This window comes from Dendropsophus ebraccatus, chromosome 6, assembly GCF_027789765.1.
Source record: "Dendropsophus ebraccatus isolate aDenEbr1 chromosome 6, aDenEbr1.pat, whole genome shotgun sequence".
Classification (NCBI taxonomy): Eukaryota; Metazoa; Chordata; class Amphibia; order Anura; family Hylidae; genus Dendropsophus; species Dendropsophus ebraccatus.
The window spans coordinates 19,414,007-19,441,285 of NC_091459.1; the positions used below are offsets into that span (position 1 = coordinate 19,414,007).

Below are 27,279 nucleotides of genomic sequence, written 5' to 3' on the forward strand. Positions count from 1 at the left end.
AATACGCCATGCGTTTTTACGTGTCTGTTTTGGGGGATTACATTTATAAATGCTGCATCATCAGTGATGGAACTTAGCGGTTTCTTTTAAAATACGGTATAATAGTAAATCCTCTTCTTTTCTCTCTTGCCCTCGGCCTGCTGATCGGGCCCTGTATAAGCTTCTCTGCTTTGAGCACAGTTGTCTTACAGGCTTTATAGAGTTGACTTAGTTGTCAGTTTGTATTGCTGTGTAAACTGTGTAATTCCCTCTGTTACGGCACATTATGATAACTAGTGTAGTGGGTGATGGAAGCGTGCCCGCTCATATATGTATATGCCTCAGGAAATGAGGACTTCTTCATGACTACCACATAATCCCTACTAAAAGGAATCATAGAATTAAAAATAGATGGGGACGAAACTTAAAGTATGTCTAGAATATACCAGATATACCGGATCCCTTTCCAATGCTGACTATTTCCTGGACTGAACTGCATGCAGATAAAACCAGCAGTTTAGCAAACATTAAAAAAAAAGTGTAAAATGTGAGGATCTGAAATAGATTAATTCATCTTTATGTAAGGTGACATACCTGTGTGTGTGGGGGGAGATTTGTGCTGGTCTCTTGCTGGATGATTGTATATGAGTAGCAGTGTAATATGCACATGTGTGTGCGTGCACTATGGCTGCAGCAGGCTGTGTGTGTGTGTGCGTGCACTATGGCTGCAGCAGGCTGTGTGTGTGTGTGCGCGCGCTATGGCTGCAGCAGGCAGTGTGTGCGCGCGCTATGGCTGCAGCAGGCAGTGTGTGCGCGCGCTATGGCTGCAGCAGGCAGTGTGTGCGCGCGCTATGGCTGCAGCAGGCAGTGTGTGCGCGCGCTATGGCTGCAGCAGGCAGTGTGTGCGCGCGCTATGGCTGCAGCAGGCAGTGTGTGCGCGCGCTATGGCTGCAGCAGGCAGTGTGTGTGCGCGCGCTATGGCTGCAGCAGGCAGTGTGTGTGCGCGCGCTATGGCTGCAGCAGGCAGTGTGTGCGCGCGCTATGGCTGCAGCAGGCAGTGTGTGCGCGCGCTATGGCTGCAGCAGGCAGTGTGTGCGCGCGCTATGGCTGCAGCAGGCAGTGTGTGCGCGCGCTATGGCTGCAGCAGGCAGTGTGTGCGCGCGCTATGGCTGCAGCAGGCAGTGTGTGCGCGCGCTATGGCTGCAGCAGGCAGTGTGTGCGCGCGCTATGGCTGCAGCAGGCAGTGTGTGCGCGCGCTATGGCTGCAGCAGGCAGTGTGTGCGCGCGCTATGGCTGCAGCAGGCAGTGTGTGCGCGCGCTATGGCTGCAGCAGGCAGTGTGTGCGCGCGCTATGGCTGCAGCAGGCAGTGTGTGCGTGCGCTATGGCTGCAGCAGGCAGTGTGTGCGCGCGCTATGGCTGCAGCAGGCAGTGTGTGTGCGCGCGCGCTATGGCTGCAGCAGGCAGTGTGTGCGCGCGCGCGCTATGGCTGCAGCAGGCAGTGTGTGCGCGCGCGCGCTATGGCTGCAGCAGGCAGTGTGTGCGCGCGCGCGCTATGGCTGCAGCAGGCAGTGTGTGCGCGCGCGCGCTATGGCTGCAGCAGGCAGTGTGTGCGCGCGCGCGCTATGGCTGCAGCAGGCAGTGTGTGCGCGCGCGCGCTATGGCTGCAGCAGGCAGTGTGTGCGCGCGCGCTATGGCTGCAGCAGGCAGTGTGTGCGCGCGCGCTATGGCTGCAGCAGGCAGTGTGTGCGCGCGCGCTATGGCTGCAGCAGGCAGTGTGTGCGCGCGCGCTATGGCTGCAGCAGGCAGTGTGTGCGCGCGCGCTATGGCTGCAGAAGGGTGTGTGTGTGTGTGTGTGCGCGCGCGCTATGGCTGCAGAAGGGTGTGTGTGTGTGTGTGCGCGCGCTATGGCTGCAGAAGGATGTGTGTGTGCGTGCGCGCTATGGCTGCAGAAGGGTGTGTGTGTGTGTGTGTGCTATGGCTGCAGAAGGCTGTGTGTGTGCGCGTGCTATGGCTGCAGAAGGCTGTGTGTGTGTGCGCCTGCCTGCCTGCCCTATAGCTGCAGATCCTGTGTGGCCACCATGATTTAGGAGCTCGAACGCTGATAAATCTGGGCCTATGGCTGACCCCTATATCACAGGTGTTACACTTGGGCCCTCCAGGTGTTACAAAACTACAATTCCCATCATGCCTTGACAGATGAAGCTTTGGCTGTACAGGCATGATGGGAATTGTAGTTGTAGGACCCGGAGTTTGGGCCCTATTCCACTGGGCGATTATCGTTCAGATTATCGTTAAATCGTTCGAATCTAAACGATAATCGTTCCGTTGAAATGCAGTTAACGATTAACGACCAAACGAGAAATCGTTGATCGCTTTAGAAGACCTGGACCTATTTTTAGTGTTGCTCGTTCGCAAAACGTTCGCATTGAATAAGACATTGTTCGGTCGTTCGCAATAGATACGAACGCAATAGCGAATAAACAGCGAAGAATAAACGCAATTACGATCATAAGTAACTATTATCGTTCCATGAAAATGAGTGAACGTTTTCAGGTCTTTCGCAATAGCGGTCGTTTGAGATCGTTAATCATTAACGATTATGCAAATGATAATCGTCCGGTGGAATAGGGCCCTTTGACACCTCTGGTGGATATAGATGAGAAAAACTGAATGTAAAGCAAAGCCATATGTAAAGCGTCCTTGTGTAAAGTTAATCATGCAGCGCCTGTGTTTTCCACCAGGATGGGTAATGAGGTATACAGGAGCCCCAGACAATGGATAAGTAAGCAGACAGCAGACTGACCCTAAATAATTAATCCCCAAGGGTTCTGGTAACATTTGCAGACGCCTGGTCCTGTGGCCTCCGCTCTGCATACTGTGAATGTTAGAGATCAGTATTCATCAATGGCTTAATGTCACCTTCACAATGCCGAGGATATTTTAGGAAACTATAACAAATGTCTATGAGCAGGACCAATTTGTCAGGAGAGAGAGCAATTTTAACCAAGAAGCTTATGGGCGAATAAGACGCCTGTGCCTCCTAAAGTGCCAGAATAAGATGATCACCTTATTATGGTCCATTCTTACTTACAGGACCTGCGGCAGATCAAAGGAGCCCCTTTAAAGTGGCGCTGTACCCACAATCTGACCCCCCCCAAAACCTCTTGTACCGTCCGATAGCTGCTTTTAATCCAAGATCTGTCCTGGGGTCCGTTCAGCAGGTGATGCAGTTATTGTCCTAAAAAACAACTTTTAAACTTGCAGCCCTGTGTCAAATTGGCGTGGCCTAGAGTACCCATGCCCTAGGATTGCACCACCTCTCCGTCCCTCCTCCCCGCTCTCTTCATCATTAGGAATGCTCCAGGCAGGATTTCTCCTATTCATCAGCTGTGTGAACACTGCACAGATCCCTTAACGATCCAGCACGTGTGCTGTATGCAAACAGGTGATGAATAGGAAAAATCCTACCTGGGGGCATTCCTAATGATAAGGAGGGTGGGGAGGAGGGACGGAGGGGTGGTGCAAGGTTTGGGTACATACACTCTAGGCCACGCCAATTTGGCACAAGTTGTTTTTTAGGACAATAACTGCATCACCTGCCGAACGGACCCCAGGACAGATCTTGGAGTACAAGCAGCTATCTGATGGTACAAGCGGTTTGGGGGGGGGGGGGGGGGGCAGATTGTCGGTACACAGTCACTTTAAGCTCTCTGCACATAAGCTCTCTACGTTAACTGCTATTCAAGTGAACGATTATCGTTTAGATTCAAATGTCCAATGCATTAGATTCATCTTGTCCAATGCAGATTCTTGACTCATCACTGAAGACAACTTTCATCCAGTCATCCACAGTCCATGACTGCCTCTCCTCAGCCCATTGGAGTCTTGTTTTTTTATGTTTAGGTGTCGTTTAGCTTTTCTGTATAGAAATCCCATCTCCTTTAGGCGATTTCTTACGGTTCGGTCACATACATTGACTCCAGCTTCCTCCCATTTGTGCTTCATCTGTTTAGTTGTACTTTTTCGGTTTTCAAGACAAATGGCAAGGAAAAGGACATAGACTGGGTGTGTCCTTTTTTTTCTACCTCCAATTTGAGTGATGCCACACTTTTTTCCTCAGAATTGAGTGATTCCGTATTTATTTCCCTGTGCTTGGTCAATAAAAGTATCATTCACTAACTTCCACAATGTTTTCTCTTCATTTCTTTGAGTGTTCCTGAAAGCCAACAAGTAGCACTTTGGAATGACCTTAATATTGTATCATGGTTTTGATCTGAGTTTGTTTTACAGCATGAAATGTCTGAATGAGTGCCCATCCAAGACTGGTGATTCCATACTTTTTGCCAGGGGTTGTATTTTCAGGCTGTCACAGTGCTCTCTGCTGCCACCTCTGGCCGAGACAGGAACTGTCTAGAGAAGGAGAGGTTTTCTATGGGGATCCATATTAAACTGAGGCAGAGTTCCTCTCATGTCACCGCCAGTCCTCCTAGTCTGTAAGTGAGCAGGACTCTCATTCCTTTTCTATCTTCATTTACTTTTAATGTAACCCCTGTAGTTTGTGTGTGTGCGTGCTGCAGAACCTCTTGGCGCCATAGTTATAGTGTGCTGCTATGTTGTCATGTCAATGGAAGCAGAATCCATAAGATTGGCCCACTTTCCCTTATATTGCATATGATTTCTCTTCAGTATGGTGGGCAGTTTACTGTATTTTATGGTCCGCATCTGCCCTCTTGTGGAGAGCGGTGGTATTGCTGTTGCTTGAGCTTTCCTGTACACTGTGAGAACACCTTATGTACTGAGCTTCTCTCCCCTAGAAGCCTTTCTTTTACAGCCAGTATCTCGCACACGCAGCCTCTCACCAAACAAAATGGACATTTCCAGTCAAATCCATGAAGAGCAGGGGTTCTTTGATGTGTCTGCTGAAACGAATGGGAAGGATGTAACCGTATCATTGCCAGAAAATATTTTTCTATTCTGCTTCCTTCAAGGAAAACTAACAGTAGGTTAGAAGAATCTAAGCCGTTATGTTTCAGTAGGGCCTAGGATGCAGAGGACCGATGCACTGATCCACCTGCCAGTCCGTTACAGGCATTCCTCGTCCGTGTTTTATGCAGAACACGGACATGTGAATGCGGCCTAAGGGTCCTATTACACAAACAGATTATCTGACTGATTTTTTTCAAGCCAAAGCCAGGAATTGATTCGAAAAGGGGAGAAATCTCAGTCTTTCTTTATGACCTGATCTGTTTATGATCCATTCCTGGCTTTGGTTAAAAAAAACTGTCAGATAATCTGTTGGTGTTAATAGGGTGCCTTTACACAGAGAGATTTATCTGGCAGATTTTTGAAGCCAAAGCCAGGAGCAGGCTCTAAAGAGAGAACAGGTCATAAAGGAAAGACTGAGATTTCTCATTTTTTTTTTAAATCCACTCCTGGCTTTGGCTTCTAAAATCTGTCAGATAGGTCTCTGTGTAAACACACCCTTAGGGTCCATTTACACAGACAGATTATCTGCTTAATATTTGAAGCCAAAGCCAGGAATGGATTTGAAAAGAGGAGAAATCTCAGGCTTTCCTTTATGACCTGATCTTTGTTTATAATCAGTTTCTGGCTTTGGCTTCAAATCTTTGGCAGATAATCTGTCAAATCTTTCTGTGTAAATTGACCCTTAGGGTGCCTTTACACAGAGTGATTAATCTGACAGATTTTTGAAGCCAAAGCCAGGAATGGATTAGAGAAGAGGAGAAATCTCTTTCCTTTATGACCTGTTCTCTGTCTATAGTCTTTTCCTGGCTTTGGCTTCAAAAATCTGTCAGAAATCTGTGTAAAGGCACCCTCATGGTGCGTTTACACAGATTTTTTTGACAGATTTTTGAAGACAAAGCCAGGAATGGAATTGAAAATAGGATAGATCCTAGTTATTCCTTTATGACCTGTTCTGTTATAGTCTGTTCCTGGCTTTGGCTTCAAATATGTCAGATAAATCTCTCTGTGTAAATGCACCTTAGTCTAGCTAGAAGATTTGTCTTGGGGAGACAACTAGCATGTATGGTGTATGTGTCACACCTTCCGCATGGATTGTTAGTCATTTATAGTGGGGCGTTCCTCATTCTCAGAGGGGGGCTGCTCCCTGAGAGAGCCGGGAGTGGAATACACAGCCGCTCAGTCTACTTATTGGTCAGGCTCTGAAAACTCACACCCTGACAGATTGAAAAACTTTTGGCATGTCAATTTTTGGGCGGACGGCACAATCTGCCTGAACATAGAATGGAGTCTATGGCACAGGCAGAGAGTCAAGCAGGAGCGAGCGGCAGAATCCACAGGATGTTCTCTGCACGGTTTCGGAGTCTGAACGCGTCCTAATGGTGTGTTTACTCGGGCAGCTTTAGCTGACAGATTTTTGAAGCCACAGCCAGGAATGGATTTGAGAAGAGGAGAAATCTCAGTCTTTCCTATATGACCTGTTCTCCTCTGTTTATAGTCTGTTCCTGTCTTTGGCTTCAAAAATTTGTCAGATAAATCTGTCTGTGTAAACTCACCATAATGGTTTTGTGGATATAACCTTAGAGGGAATCTGCAAGCTGCAATTCATGTTCCAAACAAGAAATCACATGGTCCCTTTCATATAATTGTCTGTGCTTCCATAATTAAGGTATACGAATGGAATAATTGAAGCCAAAGCCAGGAACAAACTATGAACAGGGAAGAGGTCATGAAGGAAAGACTAAGATATCTCCTCTTTTCAAATTTTAAATTTCAAGATCAGATAAACCTCACTGTGTAAACGCACCCTTAGTGTCAGCAGTTTGGAGTGTAAATTGCAGCCATCAGATGTGTCCTGATGTGTTAGCTGTGTCCTGATATTCTCCACTAGGTGGCAGTATAAGATTCAGTAATGGAGAGATGATTCATTCCAGCGCAGTTCTCCATAAATCCTTGGAAGTGCTGGTCTATTTCTTCTTATTCCTTTCCTATTCCTTTCTGTTACTTATTCCATTTATTCTCCTTGCTTCAGATGTGGTGACATTGTATAGTGTATTATTGCATCTTGTTAGAGAGAACCCATTTTCTTAAACGTGACAGTATACTTTGATGTTTGGTATGGGAGTACTCCACACAATGTTACCCTATTGCAGTCAGCATATAAGGGCATATTCACATAGGCAAAACCCACACTGAATATACAACCTCTAAACCGTGCACAATCCGCTGTGGTGATATTGATGCTGATTTTGATGTAGAATTTTTGCATGGCTTTTATTAAAGGTGTAGTTCACAATTTTTTTTTTTCCTTTTGAAACTCAACTGGTTCCAGAAAGTGTTAACGATTTAGAATTTACTTCTTCCAATAAATTCAAAATATTTCAGTACTTATCAGCTGCTGTATGTCCTGCAGGAAGTGGTGTATTTCCAATCTGACAAAGTGATATCTGCTGCCACCTCTGTCCATGTCAGGAACTGTCCTGAGCAGTGGAAAGAATACATCCCTTCCTGCAGGACCTACAGAAGCTGATATGTACGGGAAGAGTTTTTTTTGTTTTTTGTTTTTTTAAATAGAAGTAAGTTACAAATCTTTGGCACATTGTGGCACCAGTTGATTTTGAAAGAAAACCAAATTTGGTGAACAACCCCTTTAAAGAGGTACTCCCGGCCGGGGGGTATTTTTGAGGATTGCCGGGGAGGGGGGTGTAAATTGAAGCCGGAGGTCACTTACCTCCTCCGTTCTAATGCCGATGCCTGGATCGCGCTGCCCAGTACTCCCGTCCCGCGGACGTTTCCTGGTCAGAGCTGCCATGATGTCTCAAGGCAATGATGAGACGTGATGTCTCAAGGCAACTCTGCCAGTCAGCGGCCGTAGCGGAGTCCTGCCTGGCATGGGGGGTGGTAAGTGACCTCCAGCTTCAATTTCCACCCCCTCCCCGGCGATCCTCAGAAATACCCCCCAGGCCCGGAGTACACCTTTAAGGCTCCCACTGATTTCAATGGGAGCTCTAAGGCAGCACCGCACTTTTTCCTATGTCTGCAGTTGCAGGTTCATTTCACTGTGCTGGGATTCTGCGGTCAGTGTGGAGTTAGGCTGAGCTCCGTGTTCTTCATTCACTATAAGGAGACTAGGGAAGGGTCTACACATGTGGCTACAAACACCAGGCGCTTGTCGCTCTGACAGAAGTCATAATGAAAATGTTCTTCCTCATTCGGAATGGTCTGTGTATTTCTCTCTCTATATTTAGAAACTCTGCTGTTTTTGGGTGATAGAGGGGGATAAAAGATTGTGCTATTAAGAGCAGGGTTTGCATGGCAGAAGTCTCCGTTGCGGTTTTTGGCTTTAAACTGTCACTGTCATTTTTTTTTTTTTTCAGAAATCAATAGTACAGGCGATTTTAAGAAACTTTGTATTTGGGTTTATTAGCTAAAAAAAGCATTTTTATCGTGAAAAAGCAGTTTGAAGTTCTCCCCCCTGTCTTAATGGTTTTCTATGGAGAGAGGAGGGGGGAAGGGAGATGAGGCACCAAAACAGGACAACAAAGTTAATTTACAGCTACATCACCGGGCTATCTCCTCTGACGTCAGCACTGACCTTGCTGACCTCTGAATACCGGCTTTCACACATCTTCCGCTGTGTAATCATTTGTTCTCTGCTCTCTGCTGGCGACTAACGTCCCTTCTCCCCCCTCCCCTCTCCATAGATTATGAAGGGCAAAGGTCTGATGTAAACAAGATGAGATTTCCTGATAATGAGCAGTGAAAGAGAGAGGAGGAGGAGGGGGGGGACCTGGGGAAAGTCTTTTTGAATGCAGATAATGGCATATTTACCTAATAAACCCAATTACAAAGATTCTTAAAATCTGGACTAGATATCATCCAAAACTACTTAGCAGAATCCCAGTAATGTTGATTTTCCTGTGACCTCTAAACACTATAAATACTCCAGTTTACAAGATTGCATCTGGTTTAGGCCCTTTCACATGGACCCTTTTTACATGTTTGTAGTTGCCAAGGATCCTTAAAGGAGAAGTCTGGTGAAAATTTTTATTTAAGTATTTTATTGCCCCCCAAAAGTTATACAAATCCCTTATATACACTTATTACGGGAAATGCTTATAAAGTGCTTTTTTTCCCTGCACTTACTACTGCATCAAGGCTTCACTTCCCGGATAGCATGGTGATGTCACTTCCCGGATAGCATGGTGATGTCACTTCCCGGATAGCATGGTGATGTCACTTCCCGGATAGCATAGTGATGTCACTTCCCGCATAGCATGGTGATGTCACGACCCGACTCCCAGAGCTGTGCAGGCTGTGGCTGCTGGAGAGGATGATGGCAGAGGGACGCTCAGTGTCCCTCCAGTGCCCTGTGTCCCTCAATGTCCCCTGCCATCATCCTCTCCAGCAGCCACAGCCCACACAGCTCTGGGAGTCGGGTCGTGACATCACCATGCTATCCAGGAAGTGACATCACCATGCTATCCAGGAAGTGACATCACCATGCTATCCAGGAAGTGACATCACCATGTTATCCAGGAAGTGACATCACCATGTTATCCAGGAAGTGAAGCCCTGATGCAGTAGTAAGTTCAGGGAAAAAAGCACTTTATAAGCATTTTCCATAATAAGTGTATGTTGGGGATTTGTATAACTTTTGGGGGGCAATACAATACTTTTAATAAAAAAATTTTGCCTTTTAAATTAGGACCCGTGCCCTTTTCCACGGCCAGATTCACTAAGAGGCGTACACCTTTTAGTGAATCCAGGTGCCAGAACCCTGCTTCCAGGTGTAAATGAGGTGTGAGAGGAGGCCACGTTGCCTTCCGTCATTTGTGAATGTGCAGGGAAGGCATTAAGGAAAAATAAAACCTCCCCTGAAAATAAGACCTAGCGCATCTTTAGGGGCAAAAATCTTATTGTCAGGAAAACATGGTTTATATAAGCTTTTTAAAAATCTGTGCCATTTGAACTGCTGAGCTGAAGTACAAACACAATGAGGCAAATGTGAACAAGCCCTAGGCATTAAAGGGTATCTCCCCATAGTGCATAGAAGTTATCAGCATGTTAGAAGCATCTGACCTGAGAATGAAGGAGGGTTACTTTCTATATGAAACTGTAATCCCTATGCTAACAATTTATTTTGGTGCCTGGGGGGTGGGACTACTGCCCCTAGTGCCCCGATTCTCCCCCCCCCCCCCCCCCCCCCCCCCCCATGGCTATCCCACTCTGCTGATGATTAGGGTGTGCTGACCAGGGGGATAACTCCCACCCCCTGTGCTCCAAAGCAACTTATTAGCATAGGCATTAAAGGGGTTGTCCAGTAAAAATCTTTCTTTCATATCAACTGGTGTCAGAAAGTTTTATATAGATTTGTAATTTACTTCTATTAAAAAAAATCTCGAAGTCTTCCCATACTTATTAGCTGCTGTATGTCCTGCAGAAAGGGGTATTTTATTTTCAGTCTGACACAGTGCTCTCTGCTGACATCTCTGGCCGAGACAGGAACTGTCCAGAGCAGGAGAGGTTTTCTATGGGGATTCGTAGAAAACCGAGACAAAGTTCCTGTCTCGGCCAGAGATGTCAGCAGAGAGCACTGTGTCAGACTGAAAATAAAAACACTTCCTGCAGGAGACACAGCAGCTAATAAGTAAGGGAAGACTTGATTTTTTTTAATAGAAGTAAATTACAAATCTACATAACTTTATGATATCAGTTGATCTGAAAAAGAATAGAAAAAAAAGATTGTGACTGGACAACTCCTTTAAACTGCTAATAGCATGGAAATGGCGCCAATGGTGAAGGTAACAAGCGCCATCACATTTGACCACTGGGACCCCACTGATGCTTAGTATAGGGATTATTTATTGGAAAGGGAATGCCGGTAAGCAGGATTATGGTTAAAGGTGTTATCGGTGAGTGTATTACACTGTATACTATATTCCCTCCCTTGAAGTTTGAGCTTTGTGTTCCCATTAGTCAGTCCAGTATGTATTACTAGGAGCTGATCCATCATAATAACCACTTTGGTCTTGTAATTTTTCTTCCCTTTTGATCTTGGAAGTAGGAATCCATCTTAATTAAATATTCATTGACGTTGCAGAATTATTATGCATTTAATAGTATGAGAAAATATGACAACCCCCCCCCCCCTTAAACTCCTTGAGTGATAGCTGATGGAACATAGCTGTCCTGAGAACTCCCTTTTCTATCACTGTCAGGCAGCTTCCACCTTATGTTCTCTTGTAGCCGGGTGTAGAAGATGGCTTTGGTTACAGCATCCATTTTTAGCAGCTAAAAGTTGCTATTTTTTTTTTAAGTCACAGGGCAAAATCATAAGTGCCTCAATGGTTGTGTTGTAGTCTACTGAGTTGTAGTGTGTGCACATAGAATACTGTAGCCAACAATAAAAGGGGTGCAGCACCGTACAGTACCCAGTGGGCTCTGAGCATGTCACCACCCAGATGCCTAAATGGCATCTAGTTCAGACCTAGGTCCGCTATTTTTACTCTGTGATCTGTAAAATATGGTCCATAACTTCATCCGCATCCGTTACATTTTCACAGTTCTAGTTAATAAAGTCTCCCAGCATGCATTGCACTTCCGAACCAACTAACGGGCTTAATCTGCTTCTGCTTTGCACAATATCTATCCATCTTTCTAACTCTCTATTTATCTACACAGATTAGAGAAAGAGAGAGAGAGAGAGAGAGAGAGATAAAACAACAGTGTCTCCTTTGCCCTATACTACTCAGGAGAGGCTGTTTCCTCACCCTTGGCCAGGTGATCACTGTGTGATGTCAGTGGTGGGCAGGGTTACAAATGGGGTGTAACAGCTTGCCTGGCAACAGAAGAGACAGATCATGTGACCGCTGCCTCAGATGGGGGGGGGGGGGGGGGAGGACAGAGGGTCAGAGACATAGTGGACCAGAAAGTGAGGAATTTTTACAGCAGTGTCAGGGTGAGCTACAGACAGACCAATGCATGTAACACACAAGCTTAGATTATAGGTGGGGATTAAACAGGGTTAAAGCTTTCTCATCCAGGGCTCCATTTTTAAAGATGTGTATAAATGTGGTCTAGTCCCAAAGGAATGAGATGATAGAAGTTAATGTCTGTGCAGTCTTGTACACGGAATACAACAGCTTCTTGTGAGAGCAGGGCAGCTGCATGGTGGATTTAAAGCAAAGCTGAACCATTGGGTAACTCTTCAGGATAGGATGAGCTTGTGTGTGTGTGTGTGTGTTTACATGAGGAGTAGTACAACAATTTTAATACTGCTCTTGGGGCTTTGTCTCTAATGTTCAGCTGTCCATGAACTGAGATGAAAGACTAGCCTCTGTGATATCTCCCATACACTTCACACAGGAGTGGAGATCCGTATAGCACAGACAGAAGCAGCATGGAGGACATTATAGAGCAGAACTAAGCAGTGTAAGCTGTTACTTAAAGTGTCACTGTCGTTTCATTTTTTCCCCCCCCAGAAATCAATAGTACAGGCGATTTTAAGAAACTTAGTAATTGGGTTTATTAGGCAAATATGTTGTTATCTGCATTCAAAAAAAATTTCCTCAGGTCCCCTCCCCCCTCCCTCCTCTCTCTCATTCACTGCTCATTATCAGAAAATCTCGACTGGTTTACATCAGTCAGACCCTGTCTGTTTTATGGAGAGGGGAGGGGGGGAGGAGGGAGGTTAGTAGGCAGCAGAGATCAAAGGATTACACAGCGGGAGCTGTGTGAAAGCCGGTATTTATAGGTCAGAGAGGTCAGTGCTGACTTCAGAGGAGATAGCCCGGTGATGTAGCTGTATATTAACTCTTTGATGTCTTGTTTTGGTGCCTCATCTCCCTCCAACTCTTTACTTTCCATAGAAAATCATTAAGACAGGGGGGAGAGCTTCAAACTTTTTTTTTTTTGTGATAAAAATGCATTTTTCGCAAGTTTCTTAATCGCCTCTACTATTGATTTCTGCTAAAAAAATTAAACGACAGGGACACTTTAAAGCCTAACTGAACTATCTGGTAACTCTTCAGGATAGGATGAGCTTGTGGTTTTTTTTTGTTTTGTTTTGTTAAAGATGTATTTGCTTGTACTGTTGACTAGTTTTCCACCCTTAATATGTCAAGCATGCACTAGAGCTTCATTATAAGTGTTGGTCATGCCGTTTTAGCCCGGTAAGTATGCACACTTGTTATGCCAAGTACATATGCGGAATGAATTTCCATGTCTGTTCAATCATCGCGGTAACTTCAGACCGTCTAAACATTGATATGTGGAAAGCATCTTTATTTTTATTAAAATACATATAAAAGCCTTTTGTCATCATCTGAGCGGAAACCAGATAGTGTAATTTGTCTGAATCTCTCCTCGCTGTGCAATATTGGGAGCGGCTCTATAAGAAGCCTATCTAATTGCGGAGAGATGGAGTAGATATGTATAAATGAATCTATTAGACAGCGGCAGCAGCTGTATATTAATATGAGCAGGCAGCCCGTAGACAGCAGGGAGATGTCACCGATAGGACCGCGCTTTATCTCCTTACAGTCGGCTAATACAATAAATTGTTAACTAATGAGCTAACTTAATAGAAGTCGGTAATTTTCACAGTGGTAAAAGGGCAGCGAGAGCGTGCAGGAAGTTTATATCGTGTAATGAAAGCACAAGAGGGAGGGGGGGGGGGGGGGGTCTGCCGTAGATAATTACTGTCTATTGGGAATGTAATAGAGGAGGGCTCATGCTGGAGGCCCCCCAACTATAAGCTACAGCCGAGGTGGGGGGCTTAGCATGGTGGGTGAGAGATAGATAGATAGATAGATAGATAGATATATGTGTGTGTGTGTGTGTGTCTAAAAGTAGGTGGACAGTATATGTAATAGTGTTATGAAGGGAGAGATTTATTAGACATGGTGTAAAGTGAGACTGGCTCAGTTGCCCCTAGCAACCAATCAGAGTCCACCTTTCATTTTCCAAAGAGCCTGTGAGGAATGAAAGGTGGGATCTGATTGGTTGCTAGGGGCAACTGAGCCAGTCTCACTTTACACCATGTTTGATGAATCTCCCTCTATAATGTGCTTGTAGTACCCATTTAGAGGGAAGCTTTCACCCGGGGCAGAACCTATTCGGCTCCCCAACAGAGCCCCTGATACTTACCCCCTCCTCCTGATCCTGCTGTGGAGAAATTGCCGCACGCTCAATGCCCAAATGAGAAGACATGAGTGCGATGTCCATAGGAAATCACTGGATCATTGATTTCCTATGGACATCGGATCCATCTCTTCTAATTTTCATATTGAGTTTACATACAAGCAGACGGCGATTAGTCCGCGGCGGCACGAGCATCAGGAGCAGCAGCGGCTGGAGGGGGTAAGTATCGGGGGCTCTATCTGGAGATTGGTTGGGTTCTGTGCCAGGGTGACAGGTTCCTTTTAAGTTTTTAGCTCACCAAGACTTGTAGCCTTCAGGTAGCCACACAGCCATTTGTTGCTGGCTCTTCTAGTTCTTTTAGCCTGGTTACAAGCTTTCCTGGCTTCTAAGCTCCTTCCATTTGCTGAGCTCAGGCTTAATAGAGGAAGGTAATGAGAAGTGATGCTTGTGTAGGGCAGATTGTCCCAGCTGTAATGTAGGAACATGTTATCTTTGGCAGTGTGCAGGCTGGATGTGGCCGGGGAATAGGTTTAGTGATCGCCTCTAATTACATCTGTTTTGCTTCCCTTTTATTAGTTCCAGTGTTAATAGCTGAGATATGAGCAGCGTGAAGCCGTACGAGAAGGGGTTATTGTGCACAGTGTAATGCGGCCTGCATTTTAGCTTCGTTTTTGTGATGCAGTTTTCTTAGTTGACGTTATTAAAGGGAATCTGTCAGCTGCAATTCACGTCCAGAACTGCTGACACTATCCAATAGCCGTCATTCTGTAGTACAAAGAGTCAAAGAGGCGTTCCTGAGCTCCAGTGCTGAAGTGCAGCAAGCTGTAACACCTCCAATCATGTGGGGAGGAGAGATGTGGCTCCCGGCACATCCCGCTCAGCCAATCCGTGCACTGCTAAGCCGCAGCGCACTGATTGGCTGAGCGGCACGTGAAGACACCAGGAGCCCCCAAGCAAGCCGGAGCGAGGACCAGGTGAAGTATAGGCTCCGGCAGCCAGGGGGTTAAAGGACGGGATGCGGACATGCTCACAGCAGGCTGTGCATCCCAGTGCGAGTTTTTCTGCCTTTGAGTGTACAGGGCAGGGATCCACAGCGGATCCATTACGTGTGAACACACCGTTAAACAGATGTGTGAAAAACATGGACACTGATGCAAAACTAATGGACTTAAACGGTTTTGCATGGATCACAGAGGTAGCTAGTGGACTACGTTCACGTACCAGGGAGAACACTGAATGTGGGAGTGCAGCCTAGGGGTGCGTTCATACTGAGGAATTTTCGCGTATAATGTCCGGAATTCCGCTGTCTGTTCGCGCACACGGCTGTGCGCCTTTCCGCCGGCTCCATAGACACCATTCTATAGGCCAGCGTATTCCCCTATCCGCTGAAAGAAGTGACTTGTCACGACCTGATTTTAAACGTTCTGATTTAAAAAAAGAATGGATGCAGACAAATGCAACAGTTAATATATATATATATATATATATATATATATATATATATATATATATATTATAATATAATATAATTTTTTTTATTTATTTATTTTTTTTTGGTGCAAAAACGTATTTGTTTACGTGCCCTACTATTCTTTTAGCTCTGACACTTTTTATTCACATTGTGGACTAGAGCCGGGATAGTTATCTCAACAAGACACAAATTGAAAGATGCGGCTCATTTGTCCTGCACTGCACATCGAGGCTGCGTTGGAATAAGAGGATTTGTGACCTCCTTAAAACATGATGTTTTTGGTTCATCTGTTTTTAGATTAAATTTTTTGAGTATGCTATGAAAATTATTATTATTTTATATTTTATTTTATTATATTTCTTTGCCTCCCTGACTTCCCAGGTGTTCCGCATGACGGTGGATAGTTGTTAGAGTGATGCATGCGGTAATAGCTGTGCTCAATAGCAGATTGTCTCAGCAGGGACGGGGAGCAGGGGTGAATGATCAATTGTGCAGCGGTATCGTCATACAGGGCTGTCATGCCACAGCCGTGTATATAGATAAACATTAGAGTATGGCTTCTATATACTATCCCTTATTGCGGCTGTAAAACCGTAAAACCGAAAAGAACTGCTGCCCCCTTTTGAGGTTAAAAGGGATTGGTAATGATGGGGGGGGGGGGAGGGGTTTACAGTGCAATAGACATGTATAAAGTGTCATAAAAAATGTTATACTAATAGGCTAATAGATACAATGGTAGGGTATGAGTAATAAACTGGAGTAACACGCTCTCGTTTTTTGTGCAACATGGAAAAACTCACTGCGATTTCTTATAAGTGTGACAACTTTTCACCAAGACCTACACAAAAACCATTGATAAATTTAACGGCAAATAACGTCCATTGTTTTAAAATAACAGTAATTATTTGCCATTAAATGGCGGCCATCTACTCCGTTTCAGCCTTTCTGTGTTTTCAATCCACTCCTGATTTTGGTTGAAAAATACTGAGCAAGAAAACTGTGTGTGAACATAGCCTTGGTATTTATCATACTTCACAAAGATTCCCTTTGCAAGGGAAAGGGTCTTCAGAAAATAATTTAAAGTGTAACTATGATTTGTTAAAATTTCTGACATATCATAGCGACATGTCAGTTGTGCATATTGTTGGCGTCACCCACTGATTGCTAGAATGAAGGGGCAGAAGTGCTTAGCAGAGCACGCTCTGCCCCTTCATCCCTATAACTGCAGTCCACTGAATTATGATGGAGCCTATGGAACTTTCGGCTGGACGTTCCATAGGCTTCCATTATAATTCTGTGCACTGCTTGTATTAGCAGTCTATGGAATTCATTTCTGTTTAGCAGAGATGAAGGGGCAGAGCATAAGCTGCTGGGGGCTTCCGACCCTTCATTCTAGCTATCGGCGGGGGTCTTAACACCCGGACCCCACCAGTGTGCACTTCGGACATCTTGCTTTGAAGTTTTTACAAATAATATTGACACTTTACAAGCTATGAATAGGATACAGAGCATGCCTAGAAAACTATCCCAGCTAAATTATCAAAAGGCACAGTCTGTTTTGTCATGTCCTGATGAAGCCTCTACTTTTTCCTTTATTTTATCGCTTTATAAAGAGAATCGTATAATGATCAAGGCCTAAAGCAGACAGAGACGTGTCTGGTGTACTGGAGACAATGCGTTTTCTTTTCCTGTAACTTGCTTTACTTGCCCCCCCCCCCTCTCAATTTCAGGCCTGGCAGTAATCTTATCACTTATGCAATGTGCACTGAACATATACAGTTTGTAGAGGTGGTATGATCAGGGCTGTGGAGTCTGAGTTGGAGCAAATTTTGGCTGGAGTTGGGAGTCAGGAAAAAATTTACAGACTCCAGCTTTAAAAAAAAAAACAAAAAAAAAAACTCTTTCAAAATGTTATAATAGATTTTTTTTATATGTTTACGTTCGATCAATCTAAGGGCCCTATTCCACGGGACTATTATCGTTCACATAATCCTTAACCAGGGCTGTCTGTAAACCGCAGCTCCTTTATAAATGGCCAGTCATATACCAGGGGAGTTATTTACCACACTGGCTCAGCAGCTTCTCCCTAATGTCCTACATGATCCTGGGGCGACTTCTGAGGGAATGAGGAAAGATATAAAGCAGCTTCTCCTGTGTGTGCTTTGGATGCAGCCAGTCTCCAGCCTTCATGTCCTGAACTACTCAGAACTAGACTAGATGGAGCAGGTGGTCTTTTCCTGCTGACAGTCTTCTATGTTTCTAACTAAATATTCACCATACTTAAAGAAACACTGCTAACAATGCCAGATCCCTGTATATACCACTTATTACTTATAATCGTTCTTGCGGTCGTCTTGTCGTCGCTATTGCATTCGTCACTACTGCGAACAACCGAACAACGTATTATTCAATGCGAACGATTTGCGAACGAGCAACAATAAAAATAGGTCCAGGTCTTATTAAACGATAAACGATTTCTCGTTCGGTCGTTAATCGTTAACAGCTATTCAACCGAACGATTATCGCTTAGATTCGAACGACTTAACAATAATCTGTACGATAATCGTCCCGTGGACTAGGGCCCTAAACCCCTTATTTACAAAAAAAAAAACAAAAAAAAAAACGAAAAGCACTTCCTCACATACATTTTAGTTTCCTCCATATATCCCTAGTAAAACACTGGCCCATAAGGGTCGTTGGGGAAAGGTTGTAGGTCACTATTTGGCAGTTTGTTTAAGCTGGAAGAGTCCATTTTGTGTGTGTGTGTGTGTGTGTGTGTGTGTGAGAATAATCTGTGCTGTTCTCTTCCTGGATGCTGGATGACTGTATATGAGCAGCAGTGTAATATGAAGATATCCTGTGTAATAAAGAGAAGGAGGAGAAGCTTTAAAGGGAACCTGTCACCCCCCGTGCCGGGGTGACAGGCTCCCGACCCCCCGTTAGAGCCCCCTATACTCACCTAATCCCGCCGGGTCCCGCTTCTGGAAGTGGTCGGGTGATGAAGATCTCAGCCGCTGCAGCCCGGCGCGCGCGCTGAGAGATGAGTCCAACACCCATAGAGAATGACAGGAGAGTCCAGCGCTCCGTCATTCTCTATGAGTGTTGGACTCATCTCTCAGCGCGCGCGCCGGGCTGCAGCGGCTGAGATCTCCGTCACCCGACCGGATCCAGAAGCGGGACCCGGCGGGATTAGGTGAGTATAGGGGGCTCTAACGGGGGGTCGGGAGCCTGTCACCCCGACACGGGGGGTGACAGGTTCCCTTTAAGTAGTGAAGCAGTAACCTTAGTCCTCAATGTTTGTTTGTTTGTTTTTCTCTCTGAGAGAAGATGCTGTGTATCTGCGTGTGCGCTATGGCTGCAGCAGGCTGTGTGTGTGTGTGTGTGTGTGTGTGTGCGTGCCCTATGGCTGCAGAAGGCTGTGTATGTGTGTGCCATGGCTGCAGCAGGGTGTAGCTGTGTGTGCGCCTGCTCTGACTGCGGCAGGCTGTGTGTGCGCGTGCTATGACTGCGGCAGGCTGTGTGTACCCGTGCTCTGACTGCGGCAGGCTGTGTGTGCGCGTGCTCTGACTGCGGCAGGCTGTGTGTGCGCGTGCTCTGACTGCGGCAGGCTGTGTGTACCCGTGCTATGACTGCGGCAGGCTGTGTGTACCCGTGCTATGACTGCGGCAGGCTGTGTGTACCCGTGCTATGACTGCGGCAGGCTGTGTGTACCCGTGCTATGACTGCGGCAGGCTGTGTGTGCGCGTGCTATGACTGCGGCAGGCTGTGTGTGCGCGTGCTATGACTGCGGCAGGCTGTGTGTACCCGTGCTATGACTGCGGCAGGCTGTGTGTACCCGTGCTATGACTGCGGCAGGCTGTGTGTACCCGTGCTATGACTGCGGCAGGCTGTGTGTACCCGTGCTATGACTGCGGCAGGCAGTGTGTACCCGTGCTATGACTGTGGCAGGCTGTGTGTGCGCGTGCTATGACTGCGGCAGGCTGTGTGTACCCGTGCTATGACTGCGGCAGGCTGTGTGTACCCGTGCTATGACTGCGGCAGGCTGTGTGTACCCGTGCTATGACTGCGGCAGGCTGTGTGTACCCGTGCTATGACTGCGGCAGGCTGTGTGTACCCGTGCTATGACTGCGGCAGGCTGTGTGTGCGCGTGCTATGACTGCGGCAGGCTGTGTGTGCGCGTGCTATGACTGCGGCAGGCTGTGTGTACCCGTGCTATGACTGCGGCAGGCTGTGTGTACCCGTGCTATGACTGCGGCAGGCTGTGTGTACTCGTGCTATGACTGCGGCAGGCTGTGTGTACCCGTGCTCTGACTGCGGCAGGCAGTGTGTACCCGTGCTATGACTGTGGCAGGCTGTGTGTGCGCGTGCTATGACTGCGGCAGGCTGTGTGTACCCGTGCTATGACTGCGGCAGGCTGTGTGTACCCGTGCTATGACTGCGGCAGGCTGTGTGTACCCGTGCTATGACTGCGGCAGGCAGTGTGTACCCGTGCTATGACTGCGGCAGGCTGTGTGTACCCGTGCTATGACTGCGGCAGGCTGTGTGTACCCGTGCTATGACTGCGGCAGGCAGTGTGTACCCGTGCTATGACTGTGGCAGGCTGTGTGTACCCGTGCTATGACTGCGGCAGGCTGTGTGTGCGCGTGCTCTGACTGCGGCAGGCTGTGTGTGCGCGTGCTATGACTGTGGCATTAGGAGGCAGTCATCTGTACCCAACAACTCTAGGTGGCTATCTTTTCTCTAGAGAGAGTGTCACTCATAGATTCCTGCAGACTGTCACTTCCCTCTCATTATACGTTCTCTTTGGATGTCCTATAGTTATTGCGGGTTTCAGTTCTGTGTGCTGGCTATGTATGGGGTGTGTATAATATATTCAGTTACTTCACTAAAGTTGTTTGACCCTAAACTCATTATTTCTCCTGGTAAAGTTGCTCCTGACGTGCTCTCATTAGTGCACCCCCTTGGTGCAGAGAGACTCTGGTTACTATTTGGCATCATTTTGCTGCATTCTGCGCATCTTAAGAAAACTAAAGAAAAACTAATTTGACCTTTGACATCTTCGAAGAAGTTTATCTCTGCAACGGTGATAATAGAAGCGGATCTTTTCTCCAGCCCTCCACTAGTTGTAGTTTTTATTGTGCACAGATGGTCGGCTGCTTATGTTGCAGTTCTGTTGCAGTAATTATTTTACAGAACATGCAGTTGGAAAGTGAAGTTTAGCTTTTCCTTAAGCATCGCATTGGCACTAGAGAGAAAAATCACTGCAGGTTAGTGTTGCTCTGGATGCTATATGTTTAAGGGAGAACTCCGGCCTTGGCTAACTTCTCACAGGTGGCAGGGGAGAGAGTAACAATGAAGCGTTGCTTACCTCTCCCTGTGCCTGAGATGTGCCATCTAACAGGCCCCGGGACCCAGGAGAACACAGGAGACGCATGGTCTGAGACATCAATGGCGCATGCGCAGACCAGGAAGATGACGAGATCTATAGGTTATTGGTAAAGGGGTCACAACTAGTTGCTACTCATATAGACGTGACTTGAGGGGCGGGGTTCTCTGTTCTTGCTGTCAGTGGCGGTCGCAGATAGTTACTCCCTATCCTGTGGATGGATAAGAGAAGGCACCGGTGCATTTTCTTTTTTTTATATGATGCAGTGAAGCCCTAAACTGTAGTCACGCTTTCTCCATTTGAGAACAATACAAAAGAACAGAAATTAATTCTGCAAGGGGTGGAGATTGATGGGGGAAGCTGACATCTGCTGACTTGTTTATTTTTTCATCTTGCACCTTGTTGGTTGATTCTTTTGAATTTTTTTTTATTGTACTTCAAAGAAAATCCCACATGGACTTCAAGTCTCAGAAGCTGCAATATGTTCTGAAATGTGTTTGCAAGGTTGATGGAAAGAAATGCTCAAGCGGGCAGGTCATATAGAAACTTTCAAAAACAAAATGGCAAAATCAATTTTTCAAAGTCTTCTGTGGCCCATAAGTGCTCTTATTGTACGCTATGTTATGCTGACGTTATACAGGACAGAGAACGTATCCAAATTACAGCTCCGATTAAATTTAATTGTTAAAGGGGTTATCCACCTAAGAGCTAAAAAATTAAAATGCTCCCAAACCTAGCTGATCTTACTCTCCAAGTCCCTCTGAGTATTTTGACCCATCTCATGTCTTTCTAGCTGCTGCCATTCCTGAGTTACAAATTTTTCTAAATCCAAGATGGAAACTGCATTTCCCATCATGCATCTCAATGATTGGTCCATTTCTGTACTCGCCCCCTTAGCTTTCTTTCCTGCCCACTGCTCTCATTACTATTGCACGGTAAACACAGGACTTTTATTTTTTTATTTTTACTGATTTTGCATCACATCACCCCAGTATGTATTCCATACTAGCTGATGATGTAGCAGAGTTGACGCGCGCATGGGTGTAGCAGAGCTGACGGTGCGCATGGTGTAGCTATGTGCTGCATAACTGAAATCTGTTTACCGGGGGGTGTAGAGTAGGTTTAGATCTCTGCTTGTTTACTGAATAAAAACATTCTATTTCCATCCAGACTTAGGGCCCTATTCCACTGGACGAATATCGTTCAGATTATCGTTAAATCGTTCGAGTCTAAACGATAATCGGTCAGTTGAAATGCAGTTAACTATTAACGACCAAACGAGAAATCATTGATCGCTTTATAAGACCTGGACCTATTTTTATCGTTGCTCGTTCGCAAAACGTTCGCATTGAATAGGACGTCGTTCGCAGTTGATACTAATGCAATAGCGAATAAAAGAAGATCGCAAATACGATCATAAGTAACGATTATCGTTCCATGGAAATGAGTGAACGTTTTCAGGTCTTTTGCAATAGCGGTCGTTTGAGATCGTTAATCGTTAACGATTATGCGAACGATAAATCGTCCGGTGGAATAGGGCCCTTAGGGTTACCAAGTCAATAGAGAGCTAATCCCTCCACCATAGAGGAGATCACATGTCCCGTGTCTACAAAGGGAGGGAAGGAAGAGGGAGCAGGGAGTTGACAGAGAGGACACAGAGAAGATGATTTTAGACATCCAGAGCGGGTAAGTATGAGAAAAAAAATAGAGAGAGGGTGCAAGATAGGTTACACATGTATATTAGACATTAGGAAGAGGGATCATTTAAAATATAGTTTTTATTACCCGGTTGACCCCTTTAAGGAGGCACTTTTTTAGAAAAAAAAACCCTTGACATGTCAGAGACATTTTGTCAAACAGCATCCGTAGTGAATCAAATGGTGATGCTTACTCATATGTCACTGTAGTGATAACTTTTTACGTTTGTACAAATTTTACCTACAAGCCAAATAACCCTAACTTTTTGTGGGGTGTGTGAGTGTGTGTGTATCTATCAGGTGTGCACAAACCCCTTTTTCAATGGGAGTACAGTGCGAAGCCATTTGGGAAATTTAAAGTAATGTGCACATTTTGTATGAAAATGTTGTTAGCCTGTACAAGTAACACAGTACCAAATCTCTCAATTTATTGTTTTATAGGTCCAAGATGGGCTTCCTGGAACTTAGGAGTTTTTATTTGCATCCGATGTGCTGGAATTCATAGAAACCTTGGTGTTCATATATCAAGAGTTAAGTCTGTTAACCTGGATCAATGGACCCCAGAACAAATTCAGGTAATTGATGTGACCTATTTTTGTGACCAGTACCTTCATCAATTTTTGTTTTCTTTCACATTTGCGTTTGGAATGTGGCAAAAACCAGACCCTTTTTTTTTCCCCCAATAGCTGCACAATGTTGATGGGATTATAGGTAACATTGCATGGCTATTAGGATGGAGATGGGGGCATGTTTTTGGCTACTTTTAGAGTCTAGTCCGAACACAAATGTGGGAAAAGAGGCCTTTTAATGGTATTTCCATCTCAGCTAATATAGTTAAAGGAGAAGTCCGTCGAAAATTTTTATTGAAGTATTGTATTGCCCCCCAAAAGTTATACAATTCACCAATATACTCTTATAACGGGAAATGCTTATAAAGTGCTTTTTTCCCTGCACTTACTACTGCATCAAGGCTTCACTTCCTGGATAACGTGGGGATGTCACTTCCTGGATAACATGGTGATGTCACTTCCTGGATAACATGGTGATGTCACGACCCGACTCCCAGAGCTGTGCGAGCTGTGGCTGCTGGAGAGGATGATGGCAGGGGGACACTGAGGGACGCAGGGCACCGGAGGGACACTGAGCATCCCCCTGCCATCCTCTCCAGCAGCCACAGCCCGCACAGCTCTAGGAGTCGGGTCGTGACATCACCAGGTTATCCTGGAAGGGACATCACCATTTTATCCATGAAATGAAGCCTTGATGCATTAGTAAGTGCAGGGACAAAAAAGCACTTCATAAGCATTTCCCGTAATTAGTGTATATTAGTGATTTGAATAACATTTGGGGCGCAATACAATACCTTGATACAAATTTTCGTCGGACTTTAAACTGGTTAGACCCATCAACTTAAAGTGTAACTGTTACTTAAATGTCCCTCTTCAGAAATCAAAAAATATCAATAGTACAAGCGATTTAAAAAAAAAAAAAAAAAAAAGCTCCTGTACTGAAAAGCTGTTTTCCTACCTCCCCCCTCACTTCAAGAGAAGCAGGACTTTGGTGTTCAATGTGCTCTATGGAGTAGGGAGGGGCTGAGGGGGGTGAGTGAGCACGGAGAGGAAAAAAGGCAGCCCTGCACAGCATATCATCCTGTGGTCTTCTCTCACCAAGCTCCCAGATAGGTACTGACCTTTGAATCCATTGTTTTATTTGGCCAGACATTCTCCAAACTGCGCAGCTGCTTGCCTCCTCTTTCTGCTCACTCATCCCCCTCCCATAGCTTATAATGGGCACAGCAGAACCCGTCTTCACTTTGCTCCTCTGTCCTGCCTGATAATGCGCAGATAAGAAGGGGGAGAGGCTGTTTTTTGAGTACAGAAAGAGGCTTTTTTGCCTAATAAAACCTATTACAGAGTTTCTTAATATTACTTGTACTATTCTTTTCTGCAAAAATATTTTAACTGACCATTACACTTTTAAATATTTCTTCCATTATTTAGCCAACATGCCTTCTTCATCTAATATTCTGCTCTTTTCCTCCCCTTGTTGGCTACATCTGTCTATGTGAGTCGGAGGTGACCGTTCCCCTTTAAATGTCTGTGCCAGATTTCAGTTACTGATGACAATATTCCTTTTTCTGTGAAGCTGTGAAACAAGAGGTCACGGTATAGGTGGTGGCTCCCGCTCAGTCCGTTAGCTTCAATTTCCTAATGTGTTTCATTGTTTCTTCACTGCCAGAGGTCCGAGCGTCTCTATTACGCCCTGTGGATTGGGGCCCTCTGTAACACTATAAATCTTAACAAACGCTTTGCCTGTAGCTTATCTTACTTTTCAGCCACTCATTTCCCCAAAGTTTTCTGTTTGTGCCGTTTTGCGCTTTGCTCTTGTCAGACGTGAGCCACATATTTATGGTAGGTGCTATTAGCAGAACACGTCTAATCTCCTGGCACAGCAGCTGTGAAATGAAATAGCAATGCCTGGAAGGAGAGCACATCATCAATGCGCTCCACAAACCCCATGAGTGGGGTCCGACATCTACCCCAGAGGAGAAGCTCGGAAATATCTTCTTCAAGCCGTTAACTAGTTAGAATCAGATGTGAACGTGTAGCACGTTATTTGTTCCTCATACCTGGTTTTCTGTATATATACACGACGCATGATAAGTGGTTATGACGCATGCTAATGTCTAGTTGTTAGGAAGGATTTGGCTTGTAAGGATGATTTTCCTCTTGTTTTTTACATTATTATTGCTGATATCAAAGTATTGCATCTTTTTAACCCCTTCAAGACCGAGCCCTTTGATTCCTTGATTGCCCGGGTCAGATTAATGCAATGTTCCTCCCCGCCTTCTAAGAGCCATAACACTTTTATTTTTCCACCTACAGGGCTGGTTGGGGTGTAATTTTTTGCGCCATGATCTCTAGTTTTTATTAATATCATGTTGGTGTAATTTTGAACGCTTTGTATTTTTTTTTTCCTGATTTATATAATTTATTAAAATCGCCAATCCTGGTGTTGTTTTTTTTTTTTTTTACCGTTTACGCCGTTCACCGTGCGGGAACAATAATGTTATATTTGAATAGATTGGACAATTACGCACTCTACGATATGTAATATGTTTATTTATTTTAAAATATTTTTATTTTTATAATGGGCAAGGGGGTATTTTAAACTTTTTTATTGGGAGGGGGTTTATAAGGGTTTTTTAATACTTTTAAAAACTTTTTTACACTTTTTATCACTGTTAAACATGCAATTAATAGATTGCATATACTTATCTATGCTATGCCATAGCATAGCATAGATCAGTGTTATCGGCGATCTATGTATAGAGCCTGCCTGAGAGCAATCAGACAGACATCCCCGAAAGCCCGGTGCACATGCTCTTGAGAGGAGTCCGACGCCCATAGAGAATGAATGGAGCCATTTATTCTCTATAGGGGTAGGACTGATCTCAGGAGCGCGCACACGGCTTCTGACGGAGATAACTCCGTCCCGGCGACGGGACTTGGAGAGAAGGGGTAAACATAAGGGTCTCTAACAAGGGTTCGGGCGGCCTTCACCCCAGCACACGGGGTGACAGGTTCCCTTTAAGTGGGGGAAACTGATTGAAGTACAGTGGTGCCTTGGATTAAGAGCATAATTCGTTCCAGGGCTGTGCTTGTAATACAAATCCACTCTTAAACCAAAGCAAATTTTCCCATAAAAAAATCAGAGAAATGCAGACAAATGGTTTCACGACCCAAAAATAATGATTTATTATTCTGAATAACATGTAAAACAGATGAAACAAAGATTCAAAAACAGCTGAGTATGTAATATAAGTAACTGTACAGTAATGGAGAGGATGGGAAACACAAGGGCGGACAGAGACTGCAGGGAGCATGAAGGAATGAGCAGGGAGATGTGGGCACAGTATAGCAGCACTGGGGAGAGAGGTGTTACAGCAATGAAGACATTACCTCCACAGTCCTGTCCCCTGATACAAGCCCCAGCCTGAAGTGAATCTGCTATGATTTGGAAGGTGAGGGAAACTTCTTGGGTCAGAGTACAGTGCTGTAGACCCGCTATGCAGACTATGCCCCTCCTCCACTCGCGCTCCCACCCAGTACAGGGAGCTCCTAAACCAAGTCACAATTTTAAAAAAATCTGTGAGCTCTTAAACCAAAGAGTAACTTGTATTGAGAGCGTTTTGCAAGAAGAGCTCAGTTTTTCAAATTGTAACTTGCTGTAAGAGTTCCCTGTACTGGGTGGGAGCGGGAGTGGGGGAGGGGCATGGTCTGTATAGTGGGGTCTACAGCCCTGTACTCTGACCCAGGAAGTCTCTCTCATCTTCCAAATCATAGCAGATCCACTTCAGGCTTGGGCTTACATCAGGGGACAGGACTGTGGAGATAATCTCTTCATACCTGCTCTGCTCATTCCTTCATGCTCCCTGTAGTCTGTCTTCCCTTGTGTTTCCTATTCTCTCCATTCCTGCTATAATGTGCCTGCACTTACTTAGCTATACACACTGCTGTATAGAAAGGATTCGGTCACTGTCCTCCTGCACAGCTCTGTGACTCACTTCCTGATTGGTCCATGCTGAACACACAAATACCTTCATTATTTTTGGGGT

At 45.3% G+C, this 27,279-nt stretch overlaps 1 protein-coding gene across 4 annotated transcripts in view; it reads left to right on the forward strand.

The window, feature by feature from the left end:
- Nucleotides 1-27,279, forward strand: part of SMAP1 (small ArfGAP 1) — a 161,074-nt gene that overhangs the window by 12,920 nt on the left and 120,875 nt on the right. For all 4 annotated transcript variants that reach the window (XM_069974598.1, XM_069974595.1, XM_069974596.1 and 1 more), the window contains exon 2: nucleotides 23,103-23,236. In XM_069974598.1, coding sequence (XP_069830699.1) covers nucleotides 23,103-23,236 — 134 coding nt within the window. The remainder of the gene's footprint in view (nucleotides 1-23,102; nucleotides 23,237-27,279) is intronic.